The sequence below is a fragment of the Mesoplodon mirus genome (assembly GCF_964341445.2).
Source record: "Mesoplodon mirus genome assembly, chromosome: 15".
NCBI lineage: Eukaryota > Metazoa > Chordata > Mammalia > Artiodactyla > Ziphiidae > Mesoplodon > Mesoplodon mirus.
Window position 1 is genome coordinate 51,853,299 of NC_138991.1, and position 24,297 is coordinate 51,877,595.

At 44.3% G+C, this 24,297-nt stretch overlaps 1 protein-coding gene across 1 annotated transcript; it reads left to right on the forward strand.

The window, feature by feature from the left end:
• Positions 1-14,062: 14,062 nt before the first annotated feature.
• On the forward strand, positions 14,063-16,305 carry LOC309817160 (polyadenylate-binding protein 4-like). The gene has a single exon (XM_082645214.1). The coding sequence runs from the start codon at positions 14,304-14,306 to the stop codon at positions 16,149-16,151; it is 1,848 nt and encodes a 615-aa protein (XP_082501340.1). The 5' UTR covers positions 14,063-14,303; the 3' UTR covers positions 16,152-16,305.
• Positions 16,306-24,297: the final 7,992 nt, after the last annotated feature.

The following is a 24,297-nucleotide window of genomic DNA, read 5'->3' on the forward strand; positions in this document are numbered from 1 at the left end:
GCTGATCTCCCTGTGCTATGCAGGTGCTTCCCAGTAGCTATCTATTTTACATTTGGTAGTGTATATATGTCCATGCCACTCTTTCACTTCATCCCAGCTTACCCTTCCCCCTCCCCGTGTCCTCAAGTCCATTCTCTACGTCTGTGTCTTTATTCCTGTCCTGCCCCTAGGTTCTTCAGAACCTTTTTTTTTTTTTTTACATTCCATCTATATGTGTTAGCATACGGTATTTGTTTTTCTCTTTCTGACTTATTTCACTCTGTATGACAGACTCTAGGTCCATCCAGCTCACCACAAATAACTCAGTTTCATTTAAACATCTTCAATCGTTTTGCCTCTATTGTCATCCCTCTCATCTGATAACCTCATCTTGATTTGGTTACCTGTGGATCTACTGCCTCTTCTTCTGTTGTGAGTGCTGTATCGTACAGTGCCTGGCACATGAGAGGTGTTTTGTGAATTTTAGTGAATAAAGCTGTGTTGTTTTGATGGGTGTGTAATCTGTGTTGGATGGACCATAAGGTGACAAGACTAGATTGATCATCTTGGACACATATCCTACAGCCTTATTTCTCTGCCTTCATTCTATCTCCAATGGTGATAACCCCAGTCTCCACCCGAAGCTCACAGTACCAGCAACCTCACCATTTCTGGGAGTCTCTGGGGGAACATCTGGCCTATCCTCACAAGCCTAGTTCGCTTGGCCATCCTGTGAAGCCAGGCTTTTTCTTTCTGCTCTGGACTGCCCGCTATGGGTGAGGGGGTGAGGACACCATTAGCGCCAAGGGTGATGAGATGGCATTGGAACCACAGTGCCACTCACTCAAAAAGTCCCTGTCGAAGCAAATACTGCTAAGCCCACCAGTGACCATAGGTGCACTCAGTGTCCCCAGAAATTTCACTGAAACAACTCTTTTGGTTTTGACCTCCTCTTTTACTGTAGCCTGTGCTTTTTAGCATTCACGCAAGAGTCCCTTGGGTTCAAGTCCCTTGGTCTGAATTGCAAGACCTGTGCTGGGTTCTATCTTGTCCTTCCTTCCAGTTCTGGGACTAAGGTCTTGTTAATGAACGGTCAAGGCTTTGGGGGTGTGTGTGCATGTGTGTCATACAACAGGGGTTTAAATATTGGCTCCACCATATACTAGTTCTGTGACCCTGACTAAGTCACATAATCTTTTTAAGTCTGAGTTTTATTATCTGCAAAGTGGGAGGAATAATTATACTTCCTCACAAGGAAGGAAAATTAAGGATTAAATGAAATAATGATTGCACAGCCTGGTATACACTAAGGACTAAATAAATGCCATCATATTCATTTCCTTAGGTGAATTATTTGCCTAGTGGCTCTACTCTTTCATATGCAAATAATGCCTTTTGATTGATCTGCCACATCTACCAAATATCTGGAGATGAAGGGAAAGTGAAGTGGTGGCAGAGAAGATGGGGAAAGAGACTTTCTAACATCTCAGAGGAATAAAATAGTAACTGTCAGAAACATGACAACACTATAAAAATCAGCTAGAGAACCCGCTCTGTGGATTATGAAATGTAGGGCATGGGACAAATGCAGTGTAATTGCTAAAAGTCTGGACTCTGGAACTCAACAAGTGAGTTTTAACTCCAGTTTTCTCATTTATTAACAGATGTTCTTGGGCAAGTTTCTTCATCTTGTGTGCTTCAGTTTTCCCATCTTAAATGGGGATGATAGCACCTATATCATAGGATTGCTATGGGAATTAAATACGTAAATTCATGTCAAGCCCTCAAAGCAGTATCTGACACATAATAATTAACTGATAAATATTAACTATTAGTATTAATTCTACAAGTAATTAATTAAGAAAAGAAAATTTTAAAAAATCTGTAAGTGCTACTCTGTGGATAGATCTGTTCGTACAATGTCCAAGTGATCTATGCTCCTTCAAATATTTCAGTCAACTAGATGCCCAGATATGCAGAAATTCTAGGATAAACCACCTAAAACTATTGCTCTTTGTATAAACTCATGTACAAAGAGCTTACATGCTGAGCTGGATTTTTTTGTTGTTGTTCTTGGAATGCACATGTATTTGTTGCAGAGAATTTTCTACTTTAAAAGGCTTATGAAATACACTCACAGACATAGAAAACCATTTTATGGCTACCAAAGGGGAAAGGGGGTGGAGGGATAAATTAGGAGTTTGGATTAAAATATACACAGTACTATATATAAAATAGATAACCAACAAGGACTTACTGTATAGTACAGGGAAATATACTCAATATCTTGTAATAACCTATAAGGGAAAAGAGTCTTAAAAAGAATAGATATAGGGACTTCCCTGGTGGCGCAGTGGTTAAGAATCTGCCTGCCAATGCAGGGGACAAGGGTTCGATCCCTGGTCCAAGAAGATCCCACATGCTGCGGAGCAACTAAGCCCAGGCGTCACAGCTACTGAGCCTGTGCTCTAGAACCTGTGAGCCACAACTACTGAGCCTGTGTGCCACAACTACTGAGGCCCACGCGTCCTAGAGCCTGCACACCACAACTACCGAAGCCTGTGTGCTCTAGTGCCCAGGTGCCGCAACTAGTGAGCTTGCGTGCTGCAACTACTGAAGCCCATGTGCCTAGAGCCCATGCTCTGCAACAACAGAAGCCACAGCAATGAGAAGCCCGTGCACCGCAATGCAGAGTAGCCCCTGCTCACCGCAAGTAGGGAAAGCCCACGCACAGCAACAAAGACCCAACACAGCCAAAAAAAAAAAAAAAAAAAGGATATATATATTTATATGTATAACTGAATCACTTTGCTGTACACCTGAAACAAACACAACATTGTAAATCAACTATATTTAAATAAAAATTAAAACAAAGAAATCTTGGGTTAAAACAAGAATGCAAAAATATAATCAAATAAAATGCTCATAGAAGTGGAAGATTTGGCAGACTGTCCATGAAACCTTATTGTGCCCACTCCTGAGACCTGGAAGTCTAATTGGCAACAGTGTAACTGGCATTTCATGGAATGGTCAAGGAGGTAAAGAAGGTTCTCAGGGGGTGCTGGGTTGCAAGCCAAAGAAACTGACTCAAATCAGTCTAAGCTTGTTCAGAAGTATTCAAGGGTACCTCCTACAACACTTCTGGGCTCAAGGGTCTAGAGCCAGGAATTGGACATATCAGGGTCTAAGGCTGCTCTGTTCTCTCTCCTCATTCTGGAGCTGCATTATCCCTCCTCTCTGCTGCTCTCAACTAATCTGTTTTTTTTTTCCCTTGCTGTGCAGAGCAGCCTTCTATGCCTCTCCTGCCCACAACCCAAATGTGGCCACCCCACTTTTTCTTCATTTTCTCTCAGTTCTAGTCTCCATAAATGACCAGTAAAGACAACGAAGTACAACTCCAAATTCCCAGGGGAGAATCCGATTGGCCCATTTTGTGCCCTCTCGTCCCATCATCTATGCTTGGGGTCAAAGTCCCATATCACAAACATGGCTGCAGGAGCTGAGCCCTGAGAGGTAGGGTAGATATCAGGTCGCAGGGGTGTGAGCTGGATATGGGCCCTAAAAGGCATCTTCAATACACAAAGCAGGAAAAGAGGACAAATGCCTGCAGTGATTGACAATGACTTGGGCTTTGGAAGGACCACTTGACAAGGATCCATGTCAGAATCTTCTGGGGCAATAATAAGCTTGCCAGTGGCTAGTTCAGTCAGTCCCCCCGTCGCCTGCTTCCTGGCGTCTAAGACTCAGGAAAGGACCAGGTGGATTTGCAGGTGCACTGTGCCCTGCCCAACCCTCTCTGCACTCTCCAAAGAGCCAGCCTCTTTCCCTGCACCAAACCCTCCCCCTTGCCTGAACACTCTGTCCTGTGGCCCCTCCCCCTACACGTCCACAAAGCTGGCTCCTCCTCATCCTTCAGGGCTCACCTTAAAGTCACCCTCCACACCCTTTTTGATCTCCTCCACCTTTATACATACCCTGTAAACTTCCTTCATAGAATAATCATAATCTGAATTAAATGCTTATGATAATAGTAGCAAACACTCAGACGATGTTTCCTATGAGTTGGATATTTCCGTAAGAGCTTTGTACATGTGAATTCAATCCATCAACACACCTAAATCTGTGAAGTAGGCAGTCCTATTATCCCTCCTTTCACAAGTAAGCAAACTGAGGCACAGAGTTTTTAGGTAACTTGCTCAATATCCTCCGGCAAGCAACTAGCTCCAAAGTCTGAAACCTTAACCCCTGCTTCCTCTTGACTACAGTGTTCCACTGTTTATAGGCTGGATTACTTATTCATTATCTGTCTACTCAGTTATATGCTCTGCACAGTCAAGGGCTGTATTGATTGTGCCCACTCTATCTTTATCACTTATCAGAATGCCACGCACTAAAAATTTATTTGCAAAACGAATAAATGAAGGGACATGGGAAAGCAAGAATGCGTTAATTCCTTTTAAAAAGAAAGACCCAAGATGCGTGTCTGCATGATAACAGGGAATCAGGTAAGATCACTCTCTTCCAAGACTTTAAGGGGGTGTATATAGGATTAAACAGGGGGGTCCTTCTAGAAATAGCACCAGGGGAGGACTGAGAGATGGGATTCCTCTCATATAAAGGCTGTCTTTCTTTCTACTGCTATCATCTTTATCCTGTGCTCCTATCTTACCCAGCCTCAGATTGCCAATCTGAGCTTAATGGAACTGCTTCCATGCTGTCAGAGGTGGGAGCAGCCCGCATTAATAAATGGAGAGCTCTCCAGCAAAGCAGGGAATAGAGATGTGCGCGATGTCCCAAGCTTAGAGCTCAGGCATGGGACGCTGATGGTGACCTCCCTTCTCCCCTATTGTTCATGGCAGGAATAATACAGAGGTTGGGGGTGGAGGAAATGGACAGGGGTCTGGGGAGGGGGCTCTAACCTCAAAATATATTCAGAATCCTATTCCTTTCCATCAACTTCATCATGACCAGCTGGGCCACAACCACCAGCGTCCCCCACCTGGATTCCTGCTCTGGCTTCCTAATGGTCTCCCTGGTTCCAATCACCCCCCACCCAATATCTTCTCAACCAGAGGTTGGAGCCACCCTGTTAGAACCTACCTCTGATCATGTCCCTCCTCTGCTCAGAACCCTCCCGTGGTACCCTCAGCACTCAGAGCAAAAGCCAAGGTTTCTACATGTAGGGGCTACGAGGCCCTACATGATCGTGATCTGGCACCTATCACCACTGTGACCTCGTCCCCTGCTCCTCTCTGGTGTCCTTGATGTCCACGGAATACATCAGTCACGCCTCCACCTCCAGGCCTTTGCTCCAGCTGTTCCCTTTGCCTGCAATGCTTTTCCCCCAGAGATCTGCTTCCCTAAACCGTTCACCTGAGCCTTTGTTCTCACTGAAGCCTACTCACCCATGCAACCTACTCACCAGATACAATATTTAGCATAGTATCTGGTGTCATAAGGCATAAAAATCTCTAGTTTTTATCATTATGAATTGTCTTCATACCCCTCCATGTGGTACAGTACTTAGCACATAGCAGGCACCCCAGGAATATTTGCTGTGGTTCAAGTCTTTGAAAACCATGCACGAGGGGCCGTATTACTGTTGAAAGGTATCTGCTGCCTCTTCCCCATCATACCTCCCTGCCCCAGGAGGATCACACTTCTCTGACACTTTGGTCTTGGTCTTGGCCATGTGATTTGTTTGAGTCAGCGAAATAAGAGCAGAAGTGACACGGGCCTCTTCTCTTCCAAGGAAGAAGTTTTAAGAGCCATTGTGTGGTTCACGCTGATCTCATTTTGCCTTTGACAGGAGACCAGCAACATCCCAGAGGCTGCTCCAGAGACTAAACTTTGACCCTGGAATTGAAGACAACTTGACGCAGAGTCCGATCTGACCTGTGATGAGAGCTGACATGAAATATGAGCAAGAAATAAACCCCTGCTGTTCTGAGGCACTGAAATTTAGGGCTCATTTGTTACTGCAGCATACCCACGACTATCCTGATGGATGCACTGTGGCAATTGTGGTTATAGTACCATCTCTGGATTCTACATGTTTTTGAACAAAATGCATTTACATGAGCACAACCCTGTAGATAGAACAGAATGGTAGAGCATGATGGGATAGAGAGTATTCCAGCCTGGGCAGGAGAAGCACAGTGGCCAGGGCAGCCAGAGGCAGCATATCAGTAGTTCTGGTGGTGGAGGGTGGGAGGCAGGGGATATTAATGAGCCTGGAGGTAAGTAAGCTAGGTAACTTTTTTTGTTTCCCCAAATCACTAACTTTCATTGTTATTTCTCACATGGTAAGTACAATGTTATTTCTCACATAGTAGGTATATGTATAATATATGTGTATATATTTAGTTTTATATAAATAAATATAAATATTTATATATAATAAATATAAATATTTAGTTTTATATAAACCATATATATATAGTTTTTCTTTGAAAAAGAGCCCAATGGTAGAAAATGTTTAAAGAATATAAATGGATAAAGAAATTATGGAAATCTCAATCTTACTATGCTCAATTCCCCCCAGGAGATAATCACTAGTATTGCTTGGTACAAATCCTTTATCTGTGCATTTACATACACAGCTATTTTTTTTCCTAGCATAAATGAATGGAATAATACTATATGTATTGTTCTGTAATTTGCTTTTTTATTTTAACTTAGTATTTCTTGGAGACCTTTTTGTGGCACTCAGTAGAGGTCTAGCTCATTTTTAGAATGGCTTCATATTATTCCATGCTATGGATGAAGTGTAATTTACTTAACTTTTCCACTATTAATGGACATTTATATCCATTTGAAGTTTTACCTCCTTCTGTGATTCATGGACTAATAGCTCCACTAATGTCAAGCTTTACAACATGGCAGTATAAATGACCACATTTTTCTCTCCCTGAATTTGTAAACGTCTTATCAACAACAGTACAGGGGTGGATGTGTGTGCATTGGTTGCAGATGCCTTGTGCCTGGGCCATGGCAGTTCCTCCTGGAGGTGAAGGCTGTTTGCCTGCACTGTCTTGGGAAAGAGGAAGAAGCTCCAAGAAGACCTGCCTTTCTCATCTCTGACCCGCCTCTTTCTCTCCCCTTCCAGGCATAGGAACAGTCCACAGTTCCTAAGAAGATTCCAGATCAAAGTGCTTTCTGTCCTCTGGCCCAAGAACCATACCCACTTACAAATGAATCATGATTAACTTTACACTTGTGCTTGGGGCATTTCCCCAAACTGTCATGTAAGCCCACTCTTGATGTGTTTAGTTTTTATCTCTTGCTCTCTCCATTTATCTGTCTCTGTCCACCCTGTTTCTGTCAGTCTCCTTCTTCTCTCCTCCACTAAGATACAGAATTTTATCCTCAGTAGATAATGAATGTAGCCTTATCAGTTGTCATAAGCAACCTTGCTGGGGGTGAGGAAGCAGAACGTGGCAATTCTGGGAAAATGAGATGAGAATTTATTACTTAGGGTTTTCTCAGTGCCTCGCCCCAAACCTCATGCTTACTAGAGCACTAGATACCATCTTGTTGATTTTAAGATGCTGTCCTTACCATGCTGACATTTCTAAAGCCATCATGTGTTCTACGGTAAAAGTCTACTTTTAATACAATATTTTTAAAATAACCAATGGCATTTTATAATTGAAGTAAATTCCTATAAGAAGGAATGATTCAGTCACCCCTGCTATTAGGAACTGTGTCAAGGATGAGGACACCCAGAAGCCATACATGGTTCTCTTTCCTCTAGCCCCCTCCCACATGCTCATCATGCCTGAAATATCCACTATTCGAATTCTTTCTTAAGAGCCTTAAGGAACCTCGGGCTCCATGGGTGGTCCCCTGGCTTGGCAAACTAAAGCGTTAGCACTTTCTGGCTAGACTGATTGGTTCAGGGGCAGGCACATCAACCAAGCTGGGCCACTGAGACTTAGGTCCTCTTGGCTGGTAACAAGCCAATGGGATGTCGAGGTCCAGAGCTGCAGGGGGCCATCAAAATTTGGAGATGAAGCCAACCCAAGAAGTCAGAGTCCAAAGATGAAGAGAGGGAATTCCCAATGCCATTGTAGAGCACCTGGATACAGCTGTTCCAGAAGCTAGACCATTTAGGTTTAAGCCGGTTGGAGCTGAGCTTCTGCCACATGCAACAAACCCTGACCTGATGACTACAGCCGCAAATCTGTGCTGACACAGAACAGGGCTAGAGCATGAAAGAGAAGGAAGGGGAGGGGAAAGCTTGGAGTAGGGGCAAGGGGACAGGGGTTGGTGAGGCAGGAGAGGGAGAAATCCCAGAGCACTGAAAGGGACTGTGTGGAGATAAGGGAGCCATGAATAAGGATTTCTGAGGCCCTCCCAGTTGGACCTGTCTCTCTCTTTCCTTGCATTGGACAACCTCATCCCCTTTGCTTCCTGTACTCTCACATCCTAGGTATCCCTTCCTAAGGGCACATGCTTTTTCTTTCTGGACTGTTCATGCCCCATTGTTGGGTAGTTTTTCGGTGAGCCTTGAACTCAAAGATCTTCTCCTAGGGGGGCCCACCCATACCCATGCCAGGCGTACCTCTTCTATCTAACACCCTCCCCATCTGAAAGTACACATATGCATACTTGTGCATGTGTGTGTGTGTGTGTAATTATCTGGTTAATGTCCTTCTTTCTCACTAGACTAAGCTCCCCAAGGTGAAATCTCTGTCTTTGCAATCCTACACCCAGTGCCTTGCACATGCCTGGCATTTTCCCATTACGCTCGGGAAATATCTGCTGAGTGAAGGAGTCAGAGTCTCACTTGGGTTGAGGTCCCCCCAGAGCACACACTGATAAAGGTTCAGGGTCTGGACTCAGACTCTTGGGTGCCAACCTGACTAATTGTGATCTTGGGAAAGTCACTTACATTCATTAGGCTCAGTTTCCTCATCCGTGAAATGGGGATAATAGTGGCAATCACTTCCCCGGGATGCTGCAAGGATTACATGAGCTATTATCAATAAACCATTGAGAACAAGAGCTGACATGGTCAACACCAAATAAAAGTACGCTAAGCTTATTCTTACAAGGGCCCCTTTACCTGTGGCTGACAACAGGGAAAGAACAAATATTGTGTTGCCAAAGGACATATACCTCCAAGCCCAACTGAAATAAGACAAGAATAACTACAGGAACCCAGGAAGCATGAGGAGTTGGCTTTGGCTAGGTTTGCAGCCCATGGTGGCCCATGGCTCGACGGACCAGCCATGTTTAGAAAGATCACCTGGTGTCTAGAGAGTCCTCAAATGCAGTACTTCACGGTTTGATGGACCCAAGAACAACCTGACGGATCTTTTGAAAGTGCAGATTCTGATTTGGGGCAGGGCCCGAGATCGTGCATTTCTAATATGCTCCCAGGCGATGCTGCCGCTGCGGTGGGCAGACCGTGCTTTGAGCAGCCAGGCAGATGCACAGTGGGAAGCGATTGCCAGCGTTCCGAGGAAGAGGAAGCTGGATGGCTCTAGCACCCAGCACTGTTGGAGACAGTGGGTGATTGAGAAGGAAAGGAGACAACCTGAAATGGAAATAAATGCTGTGCACCACAACCTCATTATTGTCTAAAATTAGATTAACATAATTAAAAATTTAAAAGCTGGATTAAGGCATGTCAGTCTGAAATCTAGTGCTGAATGATGTTGTGGCTCTCTTTGCTTTTTCCTTAAGGGTTTGGACTAATGGGTATTTCAAAGATTACTGGGTTACATGTTGTTCTTTGTGATTTTAAATTATCACCAAACACCTCCAACCGGCCTTCTTTTCGAGATGACTTTCCCAGGACGTGGCTGCCACGACTCTGAAAAATGTCCCGGCGTCCTGAGCCCTCAGCCCCTTCCTCCCACTGACTTCCAGCCTTCTTGGGATGAAAAAGGAGGTTTACTCACCCTACAAACTGCAGGTATGCACCTGATACTTGTCACACCCATCACGGTGATTGGCGTAAGTATTACTGAGATTCCTGTTTTAAAAGTAAAGAAATAGAGGTTCAGAGAGGTAAAGTAAGCTGCATGGGGTCACACAGCTGATTAGTGGAAAAGACGGGATGCTAACACAATTCTGTTTGTTTGACTTTAAAATATCCATGTTCTTTCCATGGCCTCTCTGAAGAGTAAAGCATCATGGGGCTCCAGTAAATGTGTGTGTGTCTGGGTATTTGTGTGTGCATACAATGTATATACACATTGTGTGTAGGCAGAGGAGGGAGGTATGCAGAAAAAAAGAGAGGCAGAACGAACCTCCAATTGTAAAATATCTGTCTCTTCGTTTTTGCTAAAGTTGCCATACTGGAGCCATTACCAGCTGATATAATTTACTACATATTTTAATAGAACTGGGCTAAGTGATCTGTTCCCTCACCACAGTCACAAAGCACTTACTAACTTGGGCTCTAATTCCAGTCCTGGAGTCATTAAGTCTGTTCTCATCCACCCAGCGACTAATATCCCAAGGGTGAGTATTATCTTGGTGACATACTTGATTGCATGGCTTTGAGCCTGGAATGGAGAAGGTTATCCTTTCCCTCTGCCCAGGGTAGGTGGATGGTGATGGAAAATTGGGGTGGGGACCGTGGAGTTAGGCGAGGGTAGCAGTGGCCATTCTTTCGTAGGATGCACCCATATCCTTGCCAAGCTTCTCTCCTGAATACTCTGAGACAGTTGCAGTTTTCCCAAAACATGTTCCTATAAACCAGATTTCCTTCAGTAAACTGAGCTATTTTCAAGAAGTCCTGGGAGAGAACTTTGCCTAAGCTGGAGTTAGACTGGAGGGACACTGATGTAGGGAAGGGCTCCTCATTAAAGAGCTGTTGCTTTGAACTGAAGACGACTGTTTTCTCCTACCTATAAAAGCCAGAGAGCCACTCTAGTATTATTATTCATTTTAGAACAAAATGAGGACCTACTATGTGCCAGTCAGTCTTCTAGATGCTGAGACCCCCACTGTGAATCAGGCTTGGACTCTAGGCAGTGAGACATTAAAAATGTAGGAAAATGGTTCAGCCTCTGTGGACAACAGTTGGGTTCCTTAGCAAGTTGAATGTTGAATTACCATAGGACCCAGCAATTCCACTCCCCAAATAATTGAAAACAGACACTCAAACAAATGGTACACAAATGTCCAACAGCAGCACTGTTCACAATAGCCCACAATAGCTCAAATGTCCATCAGAAGATGAGTGGATGAACCAAATGTGGTCTATCCACACATGGAATATCACTCAATTATAAAAAGGAATGAAGGGGAACCCTCTTACGCTTTTGGTGGGAATGTAAATTGGTGCCGCCACTAGGGAGAACAGTATGGAGGTTCCTTAAAAAACTAAAAATAGAACTACCATATGATCCAGCAATTTCACTCCCAGGCGTATATCTGGAGAAAACAATAATTCAAAAAGATACATGTATCCCAATGTTCATAGCAGCACTATTTACAAAAGCCAGGACATGGAAGCAACCTCAATGTCCATCAACAGATGAATGGATAAAGAAGATGTGGTACATATATACAATGGACTATTACTCAGCCATGAAAAACAATGAGATAATGCCATTTGCAGCAACATGGATGGATATAGAGATTGTCACACTGAGTGAAGTCAGTCAGACAGAGAAAGACAAATATCATATGATATCGCTTATATGTGGAATCTAAAAAAAGGGTACAAATGAACTTATCTGCAAAACAGAAATAGAGTCATAGTTGTAGAAAACAAACTTATGTTTACCAGGGGGTAAGGGGGGGAAGGGATAAATTGGGAGATTGGGATTGACATATATACACTATTATATATAAAATAGATAACTAATAAGGACCTACTGTATAGCACAGGGAACTCTACTCAGTACTCTGTAATGGCCTATATGGGAAAAGAATCTAAAAAAGAGTGGATATAGGTATATGTATAACAGATTCACTTTGCTGTACACCTGAAATAAACACAACATTGTAAATCAACTCTACCCCAATACAAATTTTTTTTAAAAAGGAATGAAATTCTGATACTTGCTACAACATGGATGAACTTTGAAAACTTTATGCTCAGTGAAAGAAGCCAGGCACAAAAGGCCACTTATTGTATGATTCCATTTATATGAAACATCCAGAATAGGTAAATCCATAGAGAGAGAGAGCAGATCGTTAGAGGCATGGGCTGGGGTGGGGTGGGGGATGGGAGTGACTGCTTAATGGGTATGGGGTTTCCTTTTGGGGTGATGAAAATGTTTTGGAACTAGATAGAGGTAGTGGTTGCACAATACTGTGAAAATACCAAATGCCAATGTTATACACTTAAAATGATTAGTTTTATGTTATGTGGATTTCACCTTAATTTAAAAAATACATGTTAATACAATAATTTCAGATAATGGGAAGAGCTAATAGGAAAATAAAGCAGGATAATGAGGTCAACAGAGATGAAATGCAAGAGGCTGTCCACAAAGGGGCAACGTTTAAGGCAATTGTCTGGAGGGGAAAACCTTGCAGATTAGGGGAGAACTTTACAGGCAGGGGAAGAGTAAGAACAAAGGCCCTGGGGCAGGAAGGAGATGGGCCTGATAGGTGCTACTGTAGCTGGATGTTGTGGGCAAAGAGGGGGAAGACAAGAGCTGAGAGTGTGAGGTAGGTAGGAACCAGATCCTGGAAACTCACCTGAAGGGAAGAAGCTTGCATTTGACTCTAATTCTCAGGGGAAGCCGCTGGAGAGTTGTAATCAGGTGACATATGCTGATTTGCATTTTTTGTAAATACAGGTAAAATCTGCCTAACATAAAATTAACTAATTAATTTTAAAGTGCACTATTCAGTGACATTTAGTAAATTCACAATGCTGTGTAACTACCATCTCTAGTTCCAAAACATTTGCATCACCCCCAAAGAAAGCTGTAGATATTAAGTAGTCACTCCCACTAACCCCTCCCCGAGTCCTGCTAACCACTGATCTGCTTTCTGTCTCTATACACTTACCTATTCTGGATGTTTCATATAAATGGAATCACACAATATGTGACCTTTCGTGTCTGGCTAATTTCACTCAGCATCATGTTTTCAAGGTTCATTCATGTTGTAGCAAGTATCAGAACTTTATTCCTTTTCAGGGTTGAATGATATTCCATTGTATGGATAGACCACGTTTTGTTGATGCAGTCATTAGTGAATGGACATTTGGGTTGTTTCCATACTTTGTGAATGGTGCTACTATGAACATTTTGTAAAAGGTTTTGTTTGAACACCTGTTTTCAGTTCTTTGGGATATCTACCTAGGAGTGGAATTGCTGGGTCGTATGGAAATTCTATGTTTAATGTTTTGAAGAACAGCCGAACTATTTTCCACAATGGCAGCTCTATTTTATATTCCCATGTACTGATTGGCATTTTTCAAAAAGAATTTTTTGGTCTCTGCCCCGGGTCGCCGCAGCCTCCGCCGCTTTCAGGCCTAGCAGCCTGAAGGGAAAAAAAGAAAAAGATAAAAAAAAAAAAAAAAAAAAAAAACCCGAAAACACTTTAAAACCTTAAAAAAAGAAAGAAAGGGAAAAAAAAGAGCGAATCCTCCTCGGAGAACCCTCGGGGAAGTCACTTTTGCACGCTTCCTGCCCGACGCCGCCGTCGCCGTCGCCGTCGCCGCCGCCGCCGCCGCACCTGGGCGTTCGTCGGTCCCCGTCCGTCGGTCCGGTGGTGAGCCGCTCGCGCGCCCGCGTCCACGCGCCTCAGCCTGCCGCTCGGCCGCGCCGTGTGGCAGCCCCGTGCCCGCCGCCCGCGCCCCCCGCGCACCGGCCTCCGCGCTCCACGTGTCCGCGCTGCCCTTCGCCGGCCCGGCGTGGGAGGCGGTTGCGCATTCCGGCTGCGCGGGGCTTGCCGAGTCGGCACCGACAAATATTTGGTTTCCCTCTTCCGCGGGTTGCTGTAATCTTAAACCGCCGGGAGCCCGAGGCCTATATTTATAGAGAAACGCACGTTCCGGAGGCCGCCGTGGGCACCACTGGGTTGCCTCGGGAAGAATTTTTGTAATTTGGAGGACAGTCCCTGTTTTCATTTTTTGAAATTGGGAGCTTCCAGACCAGGACAGCTGAAAATTAACGAACTCCCAGGGAGGGCCATATTGTTTTTGAGAGCCTTTTGTCTGTGGTTGGGCAGTCTCGTCCGAGCCGTCCCCGCACTCCTCTCCGGCCCTCGGAGCCGACTCCAGCTTCTCTGAGCTTCACTGCCACCTGTGGGCCGCGGCTCGGAGCGGAGCCCCTTTTGTCCTGTGTGGCCCCCCCTAAGAAGTCCTCCTGGCGGGGCTCGGGGTACTGGGGGCTGGGGAGATGAACGCTGCGGCCAGCAGCTACCCCATGGCCTCCCTGTACGTGGGTGACCTGCACTCGGACGTCACCGAGGCCATGCTGTACGAAAAGTTCAGTCCTGTGGGGCCTGTGCTGTCCATCCGGGTCTGCCGCGACATAATCACCCGCCGCTCCCTGGGTTATGCCTACGTCAACTTCCAGCAGCCGGCTGACGCTGAGCGGGCCTTGGATACCATGAACTTTGATGTGATTAAGGGAAAGCCAATCCGAATCATGTGGTCTCAGAGGGACCCCTCTTTGAGAAAATCTGGCGTGGGAAATGTCTTCATCAAGAACCTGGACAAATCTATAGATAGCAAGGCACTTTATGATACTTTTTCTGCTTTTGGAAACATTCTGTCCTGCAAGGTGGTGTGTGATGAGAACGGCTCTAAGTGTTATGCCTTTGTCCACTTCGAGACCCAGGAGGCTGCCGACAAGGCCATCGAGAAGATGAATGGCATGCTCCTCAATGACCGCAAAGTGTTTGTGGGCAGATTCAAGTCTCGAAAAGAGCGGGAAGCTGAGTTTGGAGCCAAAGCTAAGGAATTTACCAATGTTTATATCAAAAACTTCGGGGAAGAGATGGATGATGAGAGTCTGAAAGAGCTATTCAGCCAGTTTGGTAAGACTCTAAGTGTCAAGGTGATGAGAGATCCCAATGGGAAATCCAAAGGCTTTGGCTTTGTGAGTTACGAAAAACACGAGGATGCCAATAAGGCCGTGGAGGAGATGAATGGAAAAGAAATCAGTGGGAAAGTCATTTTCGTCGGCCGTGCACAGAAGAAAGTGGAACGGCAGGCCGAGTTAAAGCAAAAATTTGAACAACTGAAACAGGAGAGAATTAGTCGGTATCAGGGGGTGAACCTCTACATTAAGAACTTGGATGACACCATTGATGATGAGAAGTTAAGGAAAGAGTTTTCTCCTTTTGGATCAATCACCAGTGCTAAGGTGATGCTGGAGGATGGGAGAAGCAAAGGGTTTGGCTTTGTCTGCTTCTCATCCCCTGAAGAGGCAACCAAAGCAGTCACGGAGATGAACAGACGCATCGTGGGCTCCAAGCCACTGTATGTCGCCCTGGCCCAGAGAAAAGAAGAGAGAAAGGCTCACCTGACCAACCAGTATATGCAGCGGGTGGCCGGGATGAGAGCGCTCCCCTCCAATGCCATCTTAAATCAGGCCCAGCCTGCAGCTGGGGGCTACTTTGTGCCAGCAGTTCCACAGGCTCAGGGAAGACCTCCATATTACACACCTAACCAGTTAGCACAGATGAGGCCTAATCCACGCTGGCAGCAAGGTGGGAGACCTCAAGGCTTCCAAGGAATGCCAAGTGCTATACGCCAGTCTGGGCCTCGTCCAGCTCTTCGCCATCTGGCTCCAACTGGTGTTCCCACAGCTGTGCAGAGCCTAGCGCCTCATGCCGCTGTTGCTGCCGCTGCTCCTCGGGCTGTTGCACCTTACAAGTACGCCTCCAGTGTCCGCAGCCCTCACCCCGCCATCCAGCCCCTGCAGGCACCCCAGCCTGTGGTCCACGTGCAGGGGCAGAAGCCGCTGACCGCCTCCATGCTGGCTGCAGCACCCCCGCAGGAACAGAAACAGATGCTGGGTGAACGTTTGTTCCCGCTCATCCAGACGATGCACTCAAACCTGGCTGGGAAGATTACGGGGATACTGCTGGAGATTGACAACTCGGAGCTGCTGCACATGCTGGAGTCCCCCGAGTCTCTCCGCTCCAAGGTGGATGAAGCTGTGGCGGTCCTGCAGGCTCATCATGCCAAGAAAGAAGCTGCCCAGAAGGTGGGCGCTGTTGCTGCTGCTACCTCTTAGACAAGGACAAACCGATTCAAAAGCCAAATAAACCCTCATGGAATTCAGCTCAAGGTTTGAAGACGTCCTAGCTTGTCCTATGGACCTCAACACCAAGAACCACAAATTGCAAATTTAATAGGTCATTTTGTATCAATTAAAAGAATATATTCTCTGGGTTCTGATATGGCCCAAACAGTGTTAACTTTTTTTTTTCTATTGTGAGTTTTGATTCCCCCCCCGCCAGAAACTGGTTTTATTTGATGTACCCAAGTCTTAAGTTTCTCAATAAAGAAAAAATCTCCATTAAAAAAAAAAAAGAATTTTTTGGCTGTTGTGAGGCAAAAAGATCATAGGCAGTAGGTGGAGGAGGCATGGAGACCAGTTCCTTTTGTCCAGGGAGGAGGTGACAGTGGCTGAGACTTTATTAGCAGAAGTAGAGGTGAGGAAAAGTGGATGAATTCTAGCATGTTTTGGAATGTCCTGACTTACAACTGAAAACTTCAGGTGGAATTCTAGCTGTGAGAGAAAAATTGTACAAAGGCAGCCCTGGTCTGATTTTGAAGTGAAATGTAGTGGGGAGATTTGAATCCTGGGAAGAAAAAAGTTCTTCAGCCATTCTCTATTCAGTGATTGGTGAGGATGTTTTGTAGGGAAATTTCCATTATCTTGCCAGCTGGCTTGAAAACTACTCTTGGGGATAAAACTTTTTTTTAAGAAAGACACCTTGATGGGCAGCTGAGAGGAAAAGTGAGACCCTGAAGTCATCAGTCAATAAAAGCAAAGTCCCCTAAAGCAAGGTTTAATGGTTCTCCAGAATTTTCCCTGGTGTGGGGTTGGAGGAGAGAAAAAAGAGATTAGAATGGGTGAGGAAGGCATCAGTTAGGCAATGCCCTGTGGATGCCTGGGACCACTGGCCAGAGAAGCATCTCCAGTGAAATCTGTTGAATCATCTGGCTTAAAGCCCGTGAAAAGACAAGACCACTGAGTCCCAGGGCAGCAAAATGCTTGCAAAAAGATGGGTAATAATAAGTGGCAAAACAAAAAATCAAATGTCCTTTCCAATTTTCTCTTGCTATGGAATGTTTTCAAAGGGTTTCTTTGAAGCGAAACAAGTAAATACTCAAGCTGCACTCCCTATAAGTTTACATTCCCATCCATCCATCCATCCATCCATCCATCCATCCATCCATCCATCCATCCACCCATGACCCATCCACCTACCCATGCATCCATTTCATCATTCAGCAAATTTCATAACACATTTACCATCTAAGTTGAGGTTGGGCTGTCAGAAGGCAATCCTGCAGGGCCTTATTTACCATGACAAGGAATTTGAATTTTATTCTAAGAGTAATGGGGACCCATGTAGGGGTTTTAGCATGAGGTGGCCTAAACGTAAGTTAAAATGATTACTTTGGTTTGTGGATGGTGGGTTGGACGGGGCAAAAGAAGGAGCAGGGAGATACAGTCTCTAAATAACACAGTCCGACTGTCCTATTGATACGGACCAAGGTTCTTGGCCTTCCCCAGTCAATAGAAATTGATCAGAGGTCAGACAAGAAATTCAAGCAAGGCTTTATTGGGACCCCTGATGCAGCAGCGGGGACCAAGAACAAGTAACACGTTCCCCAGCTCGCTCCCCCGAGAAGGGGGGGAGCTGGTTTCTTATATGGGGTGAGGGTAGGGGTGTGCCCAGGGGTCAGGGCAGAGGGGTGGCTTAGGTGTTTTGCCCACCCCTTTGCTGGTGTTCTGTGCAGGGGGCATGCACAGTACCCTGCTTTTGCTCCTGACACCCTGATTTTGCTCCTGGCTTTTCAGAAGTGGCAGTTGAGTTTTTTGATCTTTTTGTATCTTTTGTATCTTGTTGTCCATAATTTGCCCCAACTGTGCATGCACACAGTTATTTTTAGTCCCTTATATTTTCGTTGTATTTTGTTTCTCGAGGAGACATTTGTCCAGGTGTAAGCACTGCAGCAAAGGGTCCCAGGTCCTAAGTCCCAGTCTGTCTCACTATTGCCTTCAGCTATCTGGGCTTCCAAGCAGTTCAACAAGAACTTATTGAGTTGCTACTGTGTACCAGGCCCAGGCACTCTGGGTACAGAGATGATCAGGGAGTGTTGCCTGCCCTGGAACTGAAGCTGCAGTGGGAGAGACAGAAGGAAGCCAGCAATTATGACTTGGGATAGGACATCTGGATACCCAGATGATGTGACGACACAGGGTGGGAACCCCAACAAAACCTAGAGGCAGAGATATTAAGGAGGGCATCTTGGAGGAATTGGCATTTAGGCCGAGGATCTAAGGATGACTTGGACTTAGCTGGGGAAGGCATACTTGGCAAAGAAAACAGGATGAGCAAAGGCACTAAGGCATGGCACAGCATGGTTTTATGTGGGAAGTCACATGAGGTTCCTTAGGGAATGAGGCAGAATATTACTAAACAGATAGGTACAAGTGATGTGTGTGTGTGTGTGTGTGTGTGTGACAAGCTGATCAGTATGGGAGGGTGGCTGTGGGTGGAGGATGAGAATGGAGATGTTGGCAGGGGCTGGGCATGATAGATCTCACATGGTTCATACTCGGGTGGTACTGGGGAGCCACTGATTATAAAAGGGAGAGGCACAAACCCTCCTCCTTCTGCTTCTTTCTCAGTGAAGAGTCATAGTCTGAGCATGTGTGGGCAGGAGAGGATGAGACCTTAGGAAGCAAATTCAATATGCTGTTTGTTGGTATAAGGGGTATGTGTGGGGAGCCTATTTCCAGGGGCAATTTATGTCTGTTGTAAAAAATAACCTCTTTTCCTATTATACTAATAATCTATTTGTTTTGAAAATTTGGAAAATATGGACTAGAAAAATGAACAAAAAATTAAACCTGAAATTACATCCCCTAGTGATAAATCTGTTAGTATTTTATTGTATATCTTTCCTGTCATTTAAAATTACATAACCATGATGTTTATATAAATGAGATTATAGTCTGCACACTGATTTATTAGTTGCTCTTACACTTAGCAATATAGCATTAACAGCCTCTGCATTCATTTCCTAGGGCCGTCAGAATGAAGTACCACAACCTGGGTGGATTAAAGCAACAGAAATGGACTTAGAAATAGAGGGACCTTCAAGATGGTGAAGGAGTAAAACATGGAGATCACCTTCCTCCCCACAAATACATCAAAAATACATCTACATGTGGAACAACTCCTACAGAACAGCTACTGAATGCTGGCAGAAGACCTCAGACCTCCCAAAAAGCAAGAAACTCCCCAAGTACCTGGGTAGGGCAAAAGAAAAAAGAAAAAACAGAGACAAAAGAATAGGGATGGGACCTGCACCAGCAGGAGGGAGCTGTGAAGGAGGAAAAGTTTCCACACACTAGGAAGCCCCTTCACTGGCAGAGACGGGAGGGTAGCAGGGGGAAAGCTTCGGAGCCATGGAGGAGAGCACAGCAACAGGGGTACAGAGGGCAAAGCGGAGAGATTCCCGCATGGAGCACCAGTGCCGACCAGCACTCACCAGCCTGAGAGGCTTGTCTGCTCACCTGCCGAGGCGGGAGGGGGCTGGGAGCTGAGGCTTGGGCTTTGGAGGTCAGACCCCAGGGAGAGGATTGGGGCTGGCTGCGTGCACACAGCCTGACGGGGGCTAGTGCACCACAGCTAGCCACGAGGGAGTCCGGGAAAAAGCCTGGACCTGCCTAAGAGGCAAGAGACCATTGTTTCGGGGTGCGCAAGGAGAGGGGATTCAGAGCACTGCCTAAAGGAGCTCCAGAGACGGGCGCGAGCCGCGGCTATCAGCGCAGACAGCAGAGACGGGCATGAGATGCTAAGGCTGCTGCTGCAGCCACCAAGAAGCCTGTGTGCGAGCACAGGTCACTATCCACACCTCCCCTCCAGGGAGCCTGTGCAGCCCGCCACTGCCAGGGTCCCATGATCCAGGGAAAACTTCCCCAGGAGAACACATGGCACGCCTCAGGCTATGCAACGTCACGCTGGCCTCTGCCGCCGCAGGCTCACCCCACATTCTGTACCCCTCCCTCCCCCGAGCCTGACTGAGCCAGAGCCCCCGAATCAGCTTCTACTTTAACCCCGTCCTGTCTGAGCAAAGAACAGATGCCAGAGGGCGACCTAAACACAGAGGCAGGGCCAAATCCAAAGCTGAACCCCAGGAGCTGTGCGAACAAAGAAGAGAAAGGGAAATTTCTCCCAGCAGCCTCAGGAGCGGCGGATTAAATCTCCGCAATCAACTTGATGGATGTACCCTGCATCTGTGGAATACCTGAATAGACAACATATCATCCCAAAATTGTGGTGGTGGACTTTGGGAGCAACTGTAGACTTGGGGTTTGCTTTCTTCATCTAATTTGTTTCTGGTTTTATGGTTACCTTAGTTTAGTATTTAGAGCTTATTATCACTGGTAGATTTGTTTATTGATTTGGTTGCTCTTTTCCTTATTTTATATATAAATATATATTATATATATATTTTCCCTTTTTCTCTTTTTGTGAGTGTGTATGTGTATGCTTCTTTGTGTGATTTTGTCTCTATAGCTTTGCTTTTACCATGTCCTATCCTAGGGTTCTGTCTGTCCATTTTTTTGTTTGTTTGTTTTAGAATAGTTTTTAGCACTTGTTATCATTGGTGGATTTGTTTTTTGGTTTGGTTGCTCTCTTCTTTCTTTCTTTCTTTGTTTTAATTACTTTTTTATTTTTAATAATATTTTTAAATTTTTATTTTAATAACTTTATTTTATTTATTATTTTTTTCTTTCTTTCTTTCTTTTTTTCCTCCCTTTTCTTCTGAGCTGTGTGGCTGACAGGGTCTTGGTGCTCTGGTCAGGTGTCAGGCCTGAGCCTCTGAGGTGGGAAAGCCGAGTTCAGGACACTGGACCACCAGAGACCTCCTGGCCCCATGTAATATCAAACAGTGAAAGCTCTCCCAGAGATCTCCATCACAACACTAACACCCAGCTTCACTCAACGACCAGAAAGTCCCAGTGCTGGATACCCTATGCCAAACAACTAGCAAGACAGGAACACAACCCCACCCGTTAGCAGAGAGGCTGCCTAAAATCATAATAAGGTCATAGAACCCCAAAACACACCACCGGACATGGTCCTGCCCACCAGAAAGACAAGACCCAGCCTCATCGACCAGAACACAGAACCTCATCCACCAGAACCAGTCCCCTCCACCAGGAAGCCTACATAACCCACTGAAACAACCTTAGCCACTGGGAGCAGACACCAAAAACAACGGGAACTATGAACCTGAAGCCTGAGAAAAGGTGACACTAAACACAGTAAGTTAAACAAAATGGGAAGACAGATAAATACACAGCAGATGAAGGAGCAAGGTAAAAATCCACCAGACCAAACAAATGAGGAGGAAATAGGAAGTCTACTTGAAAAAGAATTCAGAGTAATGATAGTAAACATGATCCAAAATCTTGGAAATAGAATGGAGAAAATACAAGAAACGTTTAACAAGGACCTAGAAGAACTAAAGAGCAAAGAAACAATGACGAACAACACAATAAATGAAATTAAAAATTCTCTAGAAGGAATCAATAGCAGAAGAACTGAGGCAAAAGAACGGATAAGTGACCTGGAAGATAAAATAGGGGAAATAACTACCGCAGAGCAGAATAAAGAAAAAAGAATGAAAAGAATTGAGGACAGTCTCACAGACCTCTGGGTCAACATTAAATGCATCAACATTCAAATTATAGGGGTTCCCAGAAGAATAAGAGGAAAAAAAGAGAGTGAGAAAATATTTGAAGAGGTTATAGTTGAAAACGTCCCTAATATGGTAAAGGAAATAGTCAATCATGTCCAGGAAGCACAGAGAGTCCCATACAAGATAAATCCAAGGAGAAACATGCCAAGACACACATTAGTCAAACTATCAAAAATTAAATACAAAGAAAAAATATGAAAAGCAGCAACAGAAAAGCAACAAATACATACAAAGAACTCCCCATAAGGTAACAGCTGATCTTTCAGCAGAAACTCTGCAAGCCAGAAGGGAGTGGCAGGACATATTTAAAGGGATGAAAGGGAAAAACCTACAACCAAGATTATTCTACCCAGCAAGGATTTCATTCAGATTCGACGGAGAAATTAAAAACTTTACAGACAAGCAAAAGCTAAGAGAATTCAGCACCATCAAACCAGTTTTACAACAAATGCTAAAGGAACTTCTTTAGGCAGGAAACACAAGAGAAGGAAAAGACCTACAATAACAAACCCAAAACAATTAAGAAAATGGTAATAGGAACATACATATCGATAATTACCTGAAATGTAAATGGATTAAATGCTCCAGCCAAAGACATAGACTAGCTGAATGGATACAAAAATGAGACCCATATATATGCTGTCTACAAGAGACCCACTTCAGACATAGGGACACATACAGACTGAAAGTGAGGGGATGGAAAAAGATAGTCCATGCAAATAGAAATCAAAAGAAAGCTGGAATAGCAACTCTCATATCAGACACAATAGACTTTAAAACAAAGACTATTACAAGAGACAAAGGAGGACACTACATAATGATCAAGGGATCAATCCAAGAAGAAGATATAATAATTGTAAATATTTATGCACCCAACATAGGAGCACCTCAATACATAAGGCAAATACTAACAGCCATAAAAGGGGAAATCGACAGTAAAGCAATAATAGTAGGGGACTTTAACACCCCACTTTCACCAATGGACAGATCATCCAAAATGAAAATAAATAAGGAAACACGAGCTTTAAATAATACATTAAACAAGATGGACTTAATTGATATTTATAGGACATTCCATCCAAAAACAACAGAATACACTTTCTTCTCAAATGCTCATGGAACATTCTCCAGGATATATCATATCTTGGGTCACAAATCAAGCCTTGGTAAATTTAAGAAAATTGAAATCGTATCAGGTATCTTTTCCAACCATAATGCTATGACACTAGATATCAATTACAGGAAAAAAAATCTGTAAAAAGTACAAACACATGGAGGCTAAACAATACACTACCTAGAAGGAAACAATAGCAAAGATCAATAAAACTAAAAGCTTGTTCTTTGAGAAGATAAAAAAAATTGATACACCATTAGCCAGACCCATCAAGAAAAAAAGGGAGAAGACTCAAATCAATAGAATTAGAAATGAAAAAGGAGAAGTAACAACTGACACTGCAGAAATACAAAGGATCATGAGAGATTACTACAAGCAACTCTATGCCAATAAAATGGACAACCTGGAAGAAATGGACAAATTCTTAGAAAAGCACAACCTTCCGAGACTGAACCAGGAAGAAATAGAAAATATGAACAGACCAATCACAAGCCCTGAAACTGAAACTGTGATTAAAAATCTTCCAACAAACAAAAGCCCAGGACCAGATGGCTTCACAGGAGAATTCTCTCAAACATTTAGAGAAGAGCTAACACCTATCCTTCTCAAACTCTTCCAAAATATAGCAGAGGGAGGAACACTCCCAAACTCCTTCTACGAGGCCACCATCACCCTGATACCAAACCCAGACAAAGATGTCACAAAGGAAGAAAACTACAGGCCAATATCACTGATGAACATAGATGCAAATATCCTCCACAAAATACTAGCAAACAGAATCCAACAGCACATTAAAAGGATCAACACCATGATCAAGTGGGGTTTATCCCAGGAAGGCAAGGATTCTTCAATATATGCAAATCAATCAATGTGATAAACCATATTAACAAATTGAAGGAGAAAAACCATATGATCATCTCAATAGATGCAGAAAAAGCTTTCAACAAAATTCAACACCCATTTATGATAAAAACTCTCCAGAAAGTAGGCATAGAGGGAACCTACCTCAACATAATAAAGGCCATATATGACAAACCCACAGCCAACATCATTCCCAATGGTGAAAAACTGAAACCATTTCCACTAAGATCAGGAACAAGACATGGTTGCCCATTCTCACCACTATTATTCAACATACTTTTGGAAGTTTTAGCCACAGCAATCAAAGAAGAAAAAGAAATAAAAGGAATCCAAATCAGAAAAGAAGAAGTAAAACTGTCACTGTTTGCAGATGACATGATACTATACACAGAGAATCCTAAAGACTCTATCAGAAAACTACTAGAGCTAATCAATGAATTTGGTAAAGTTG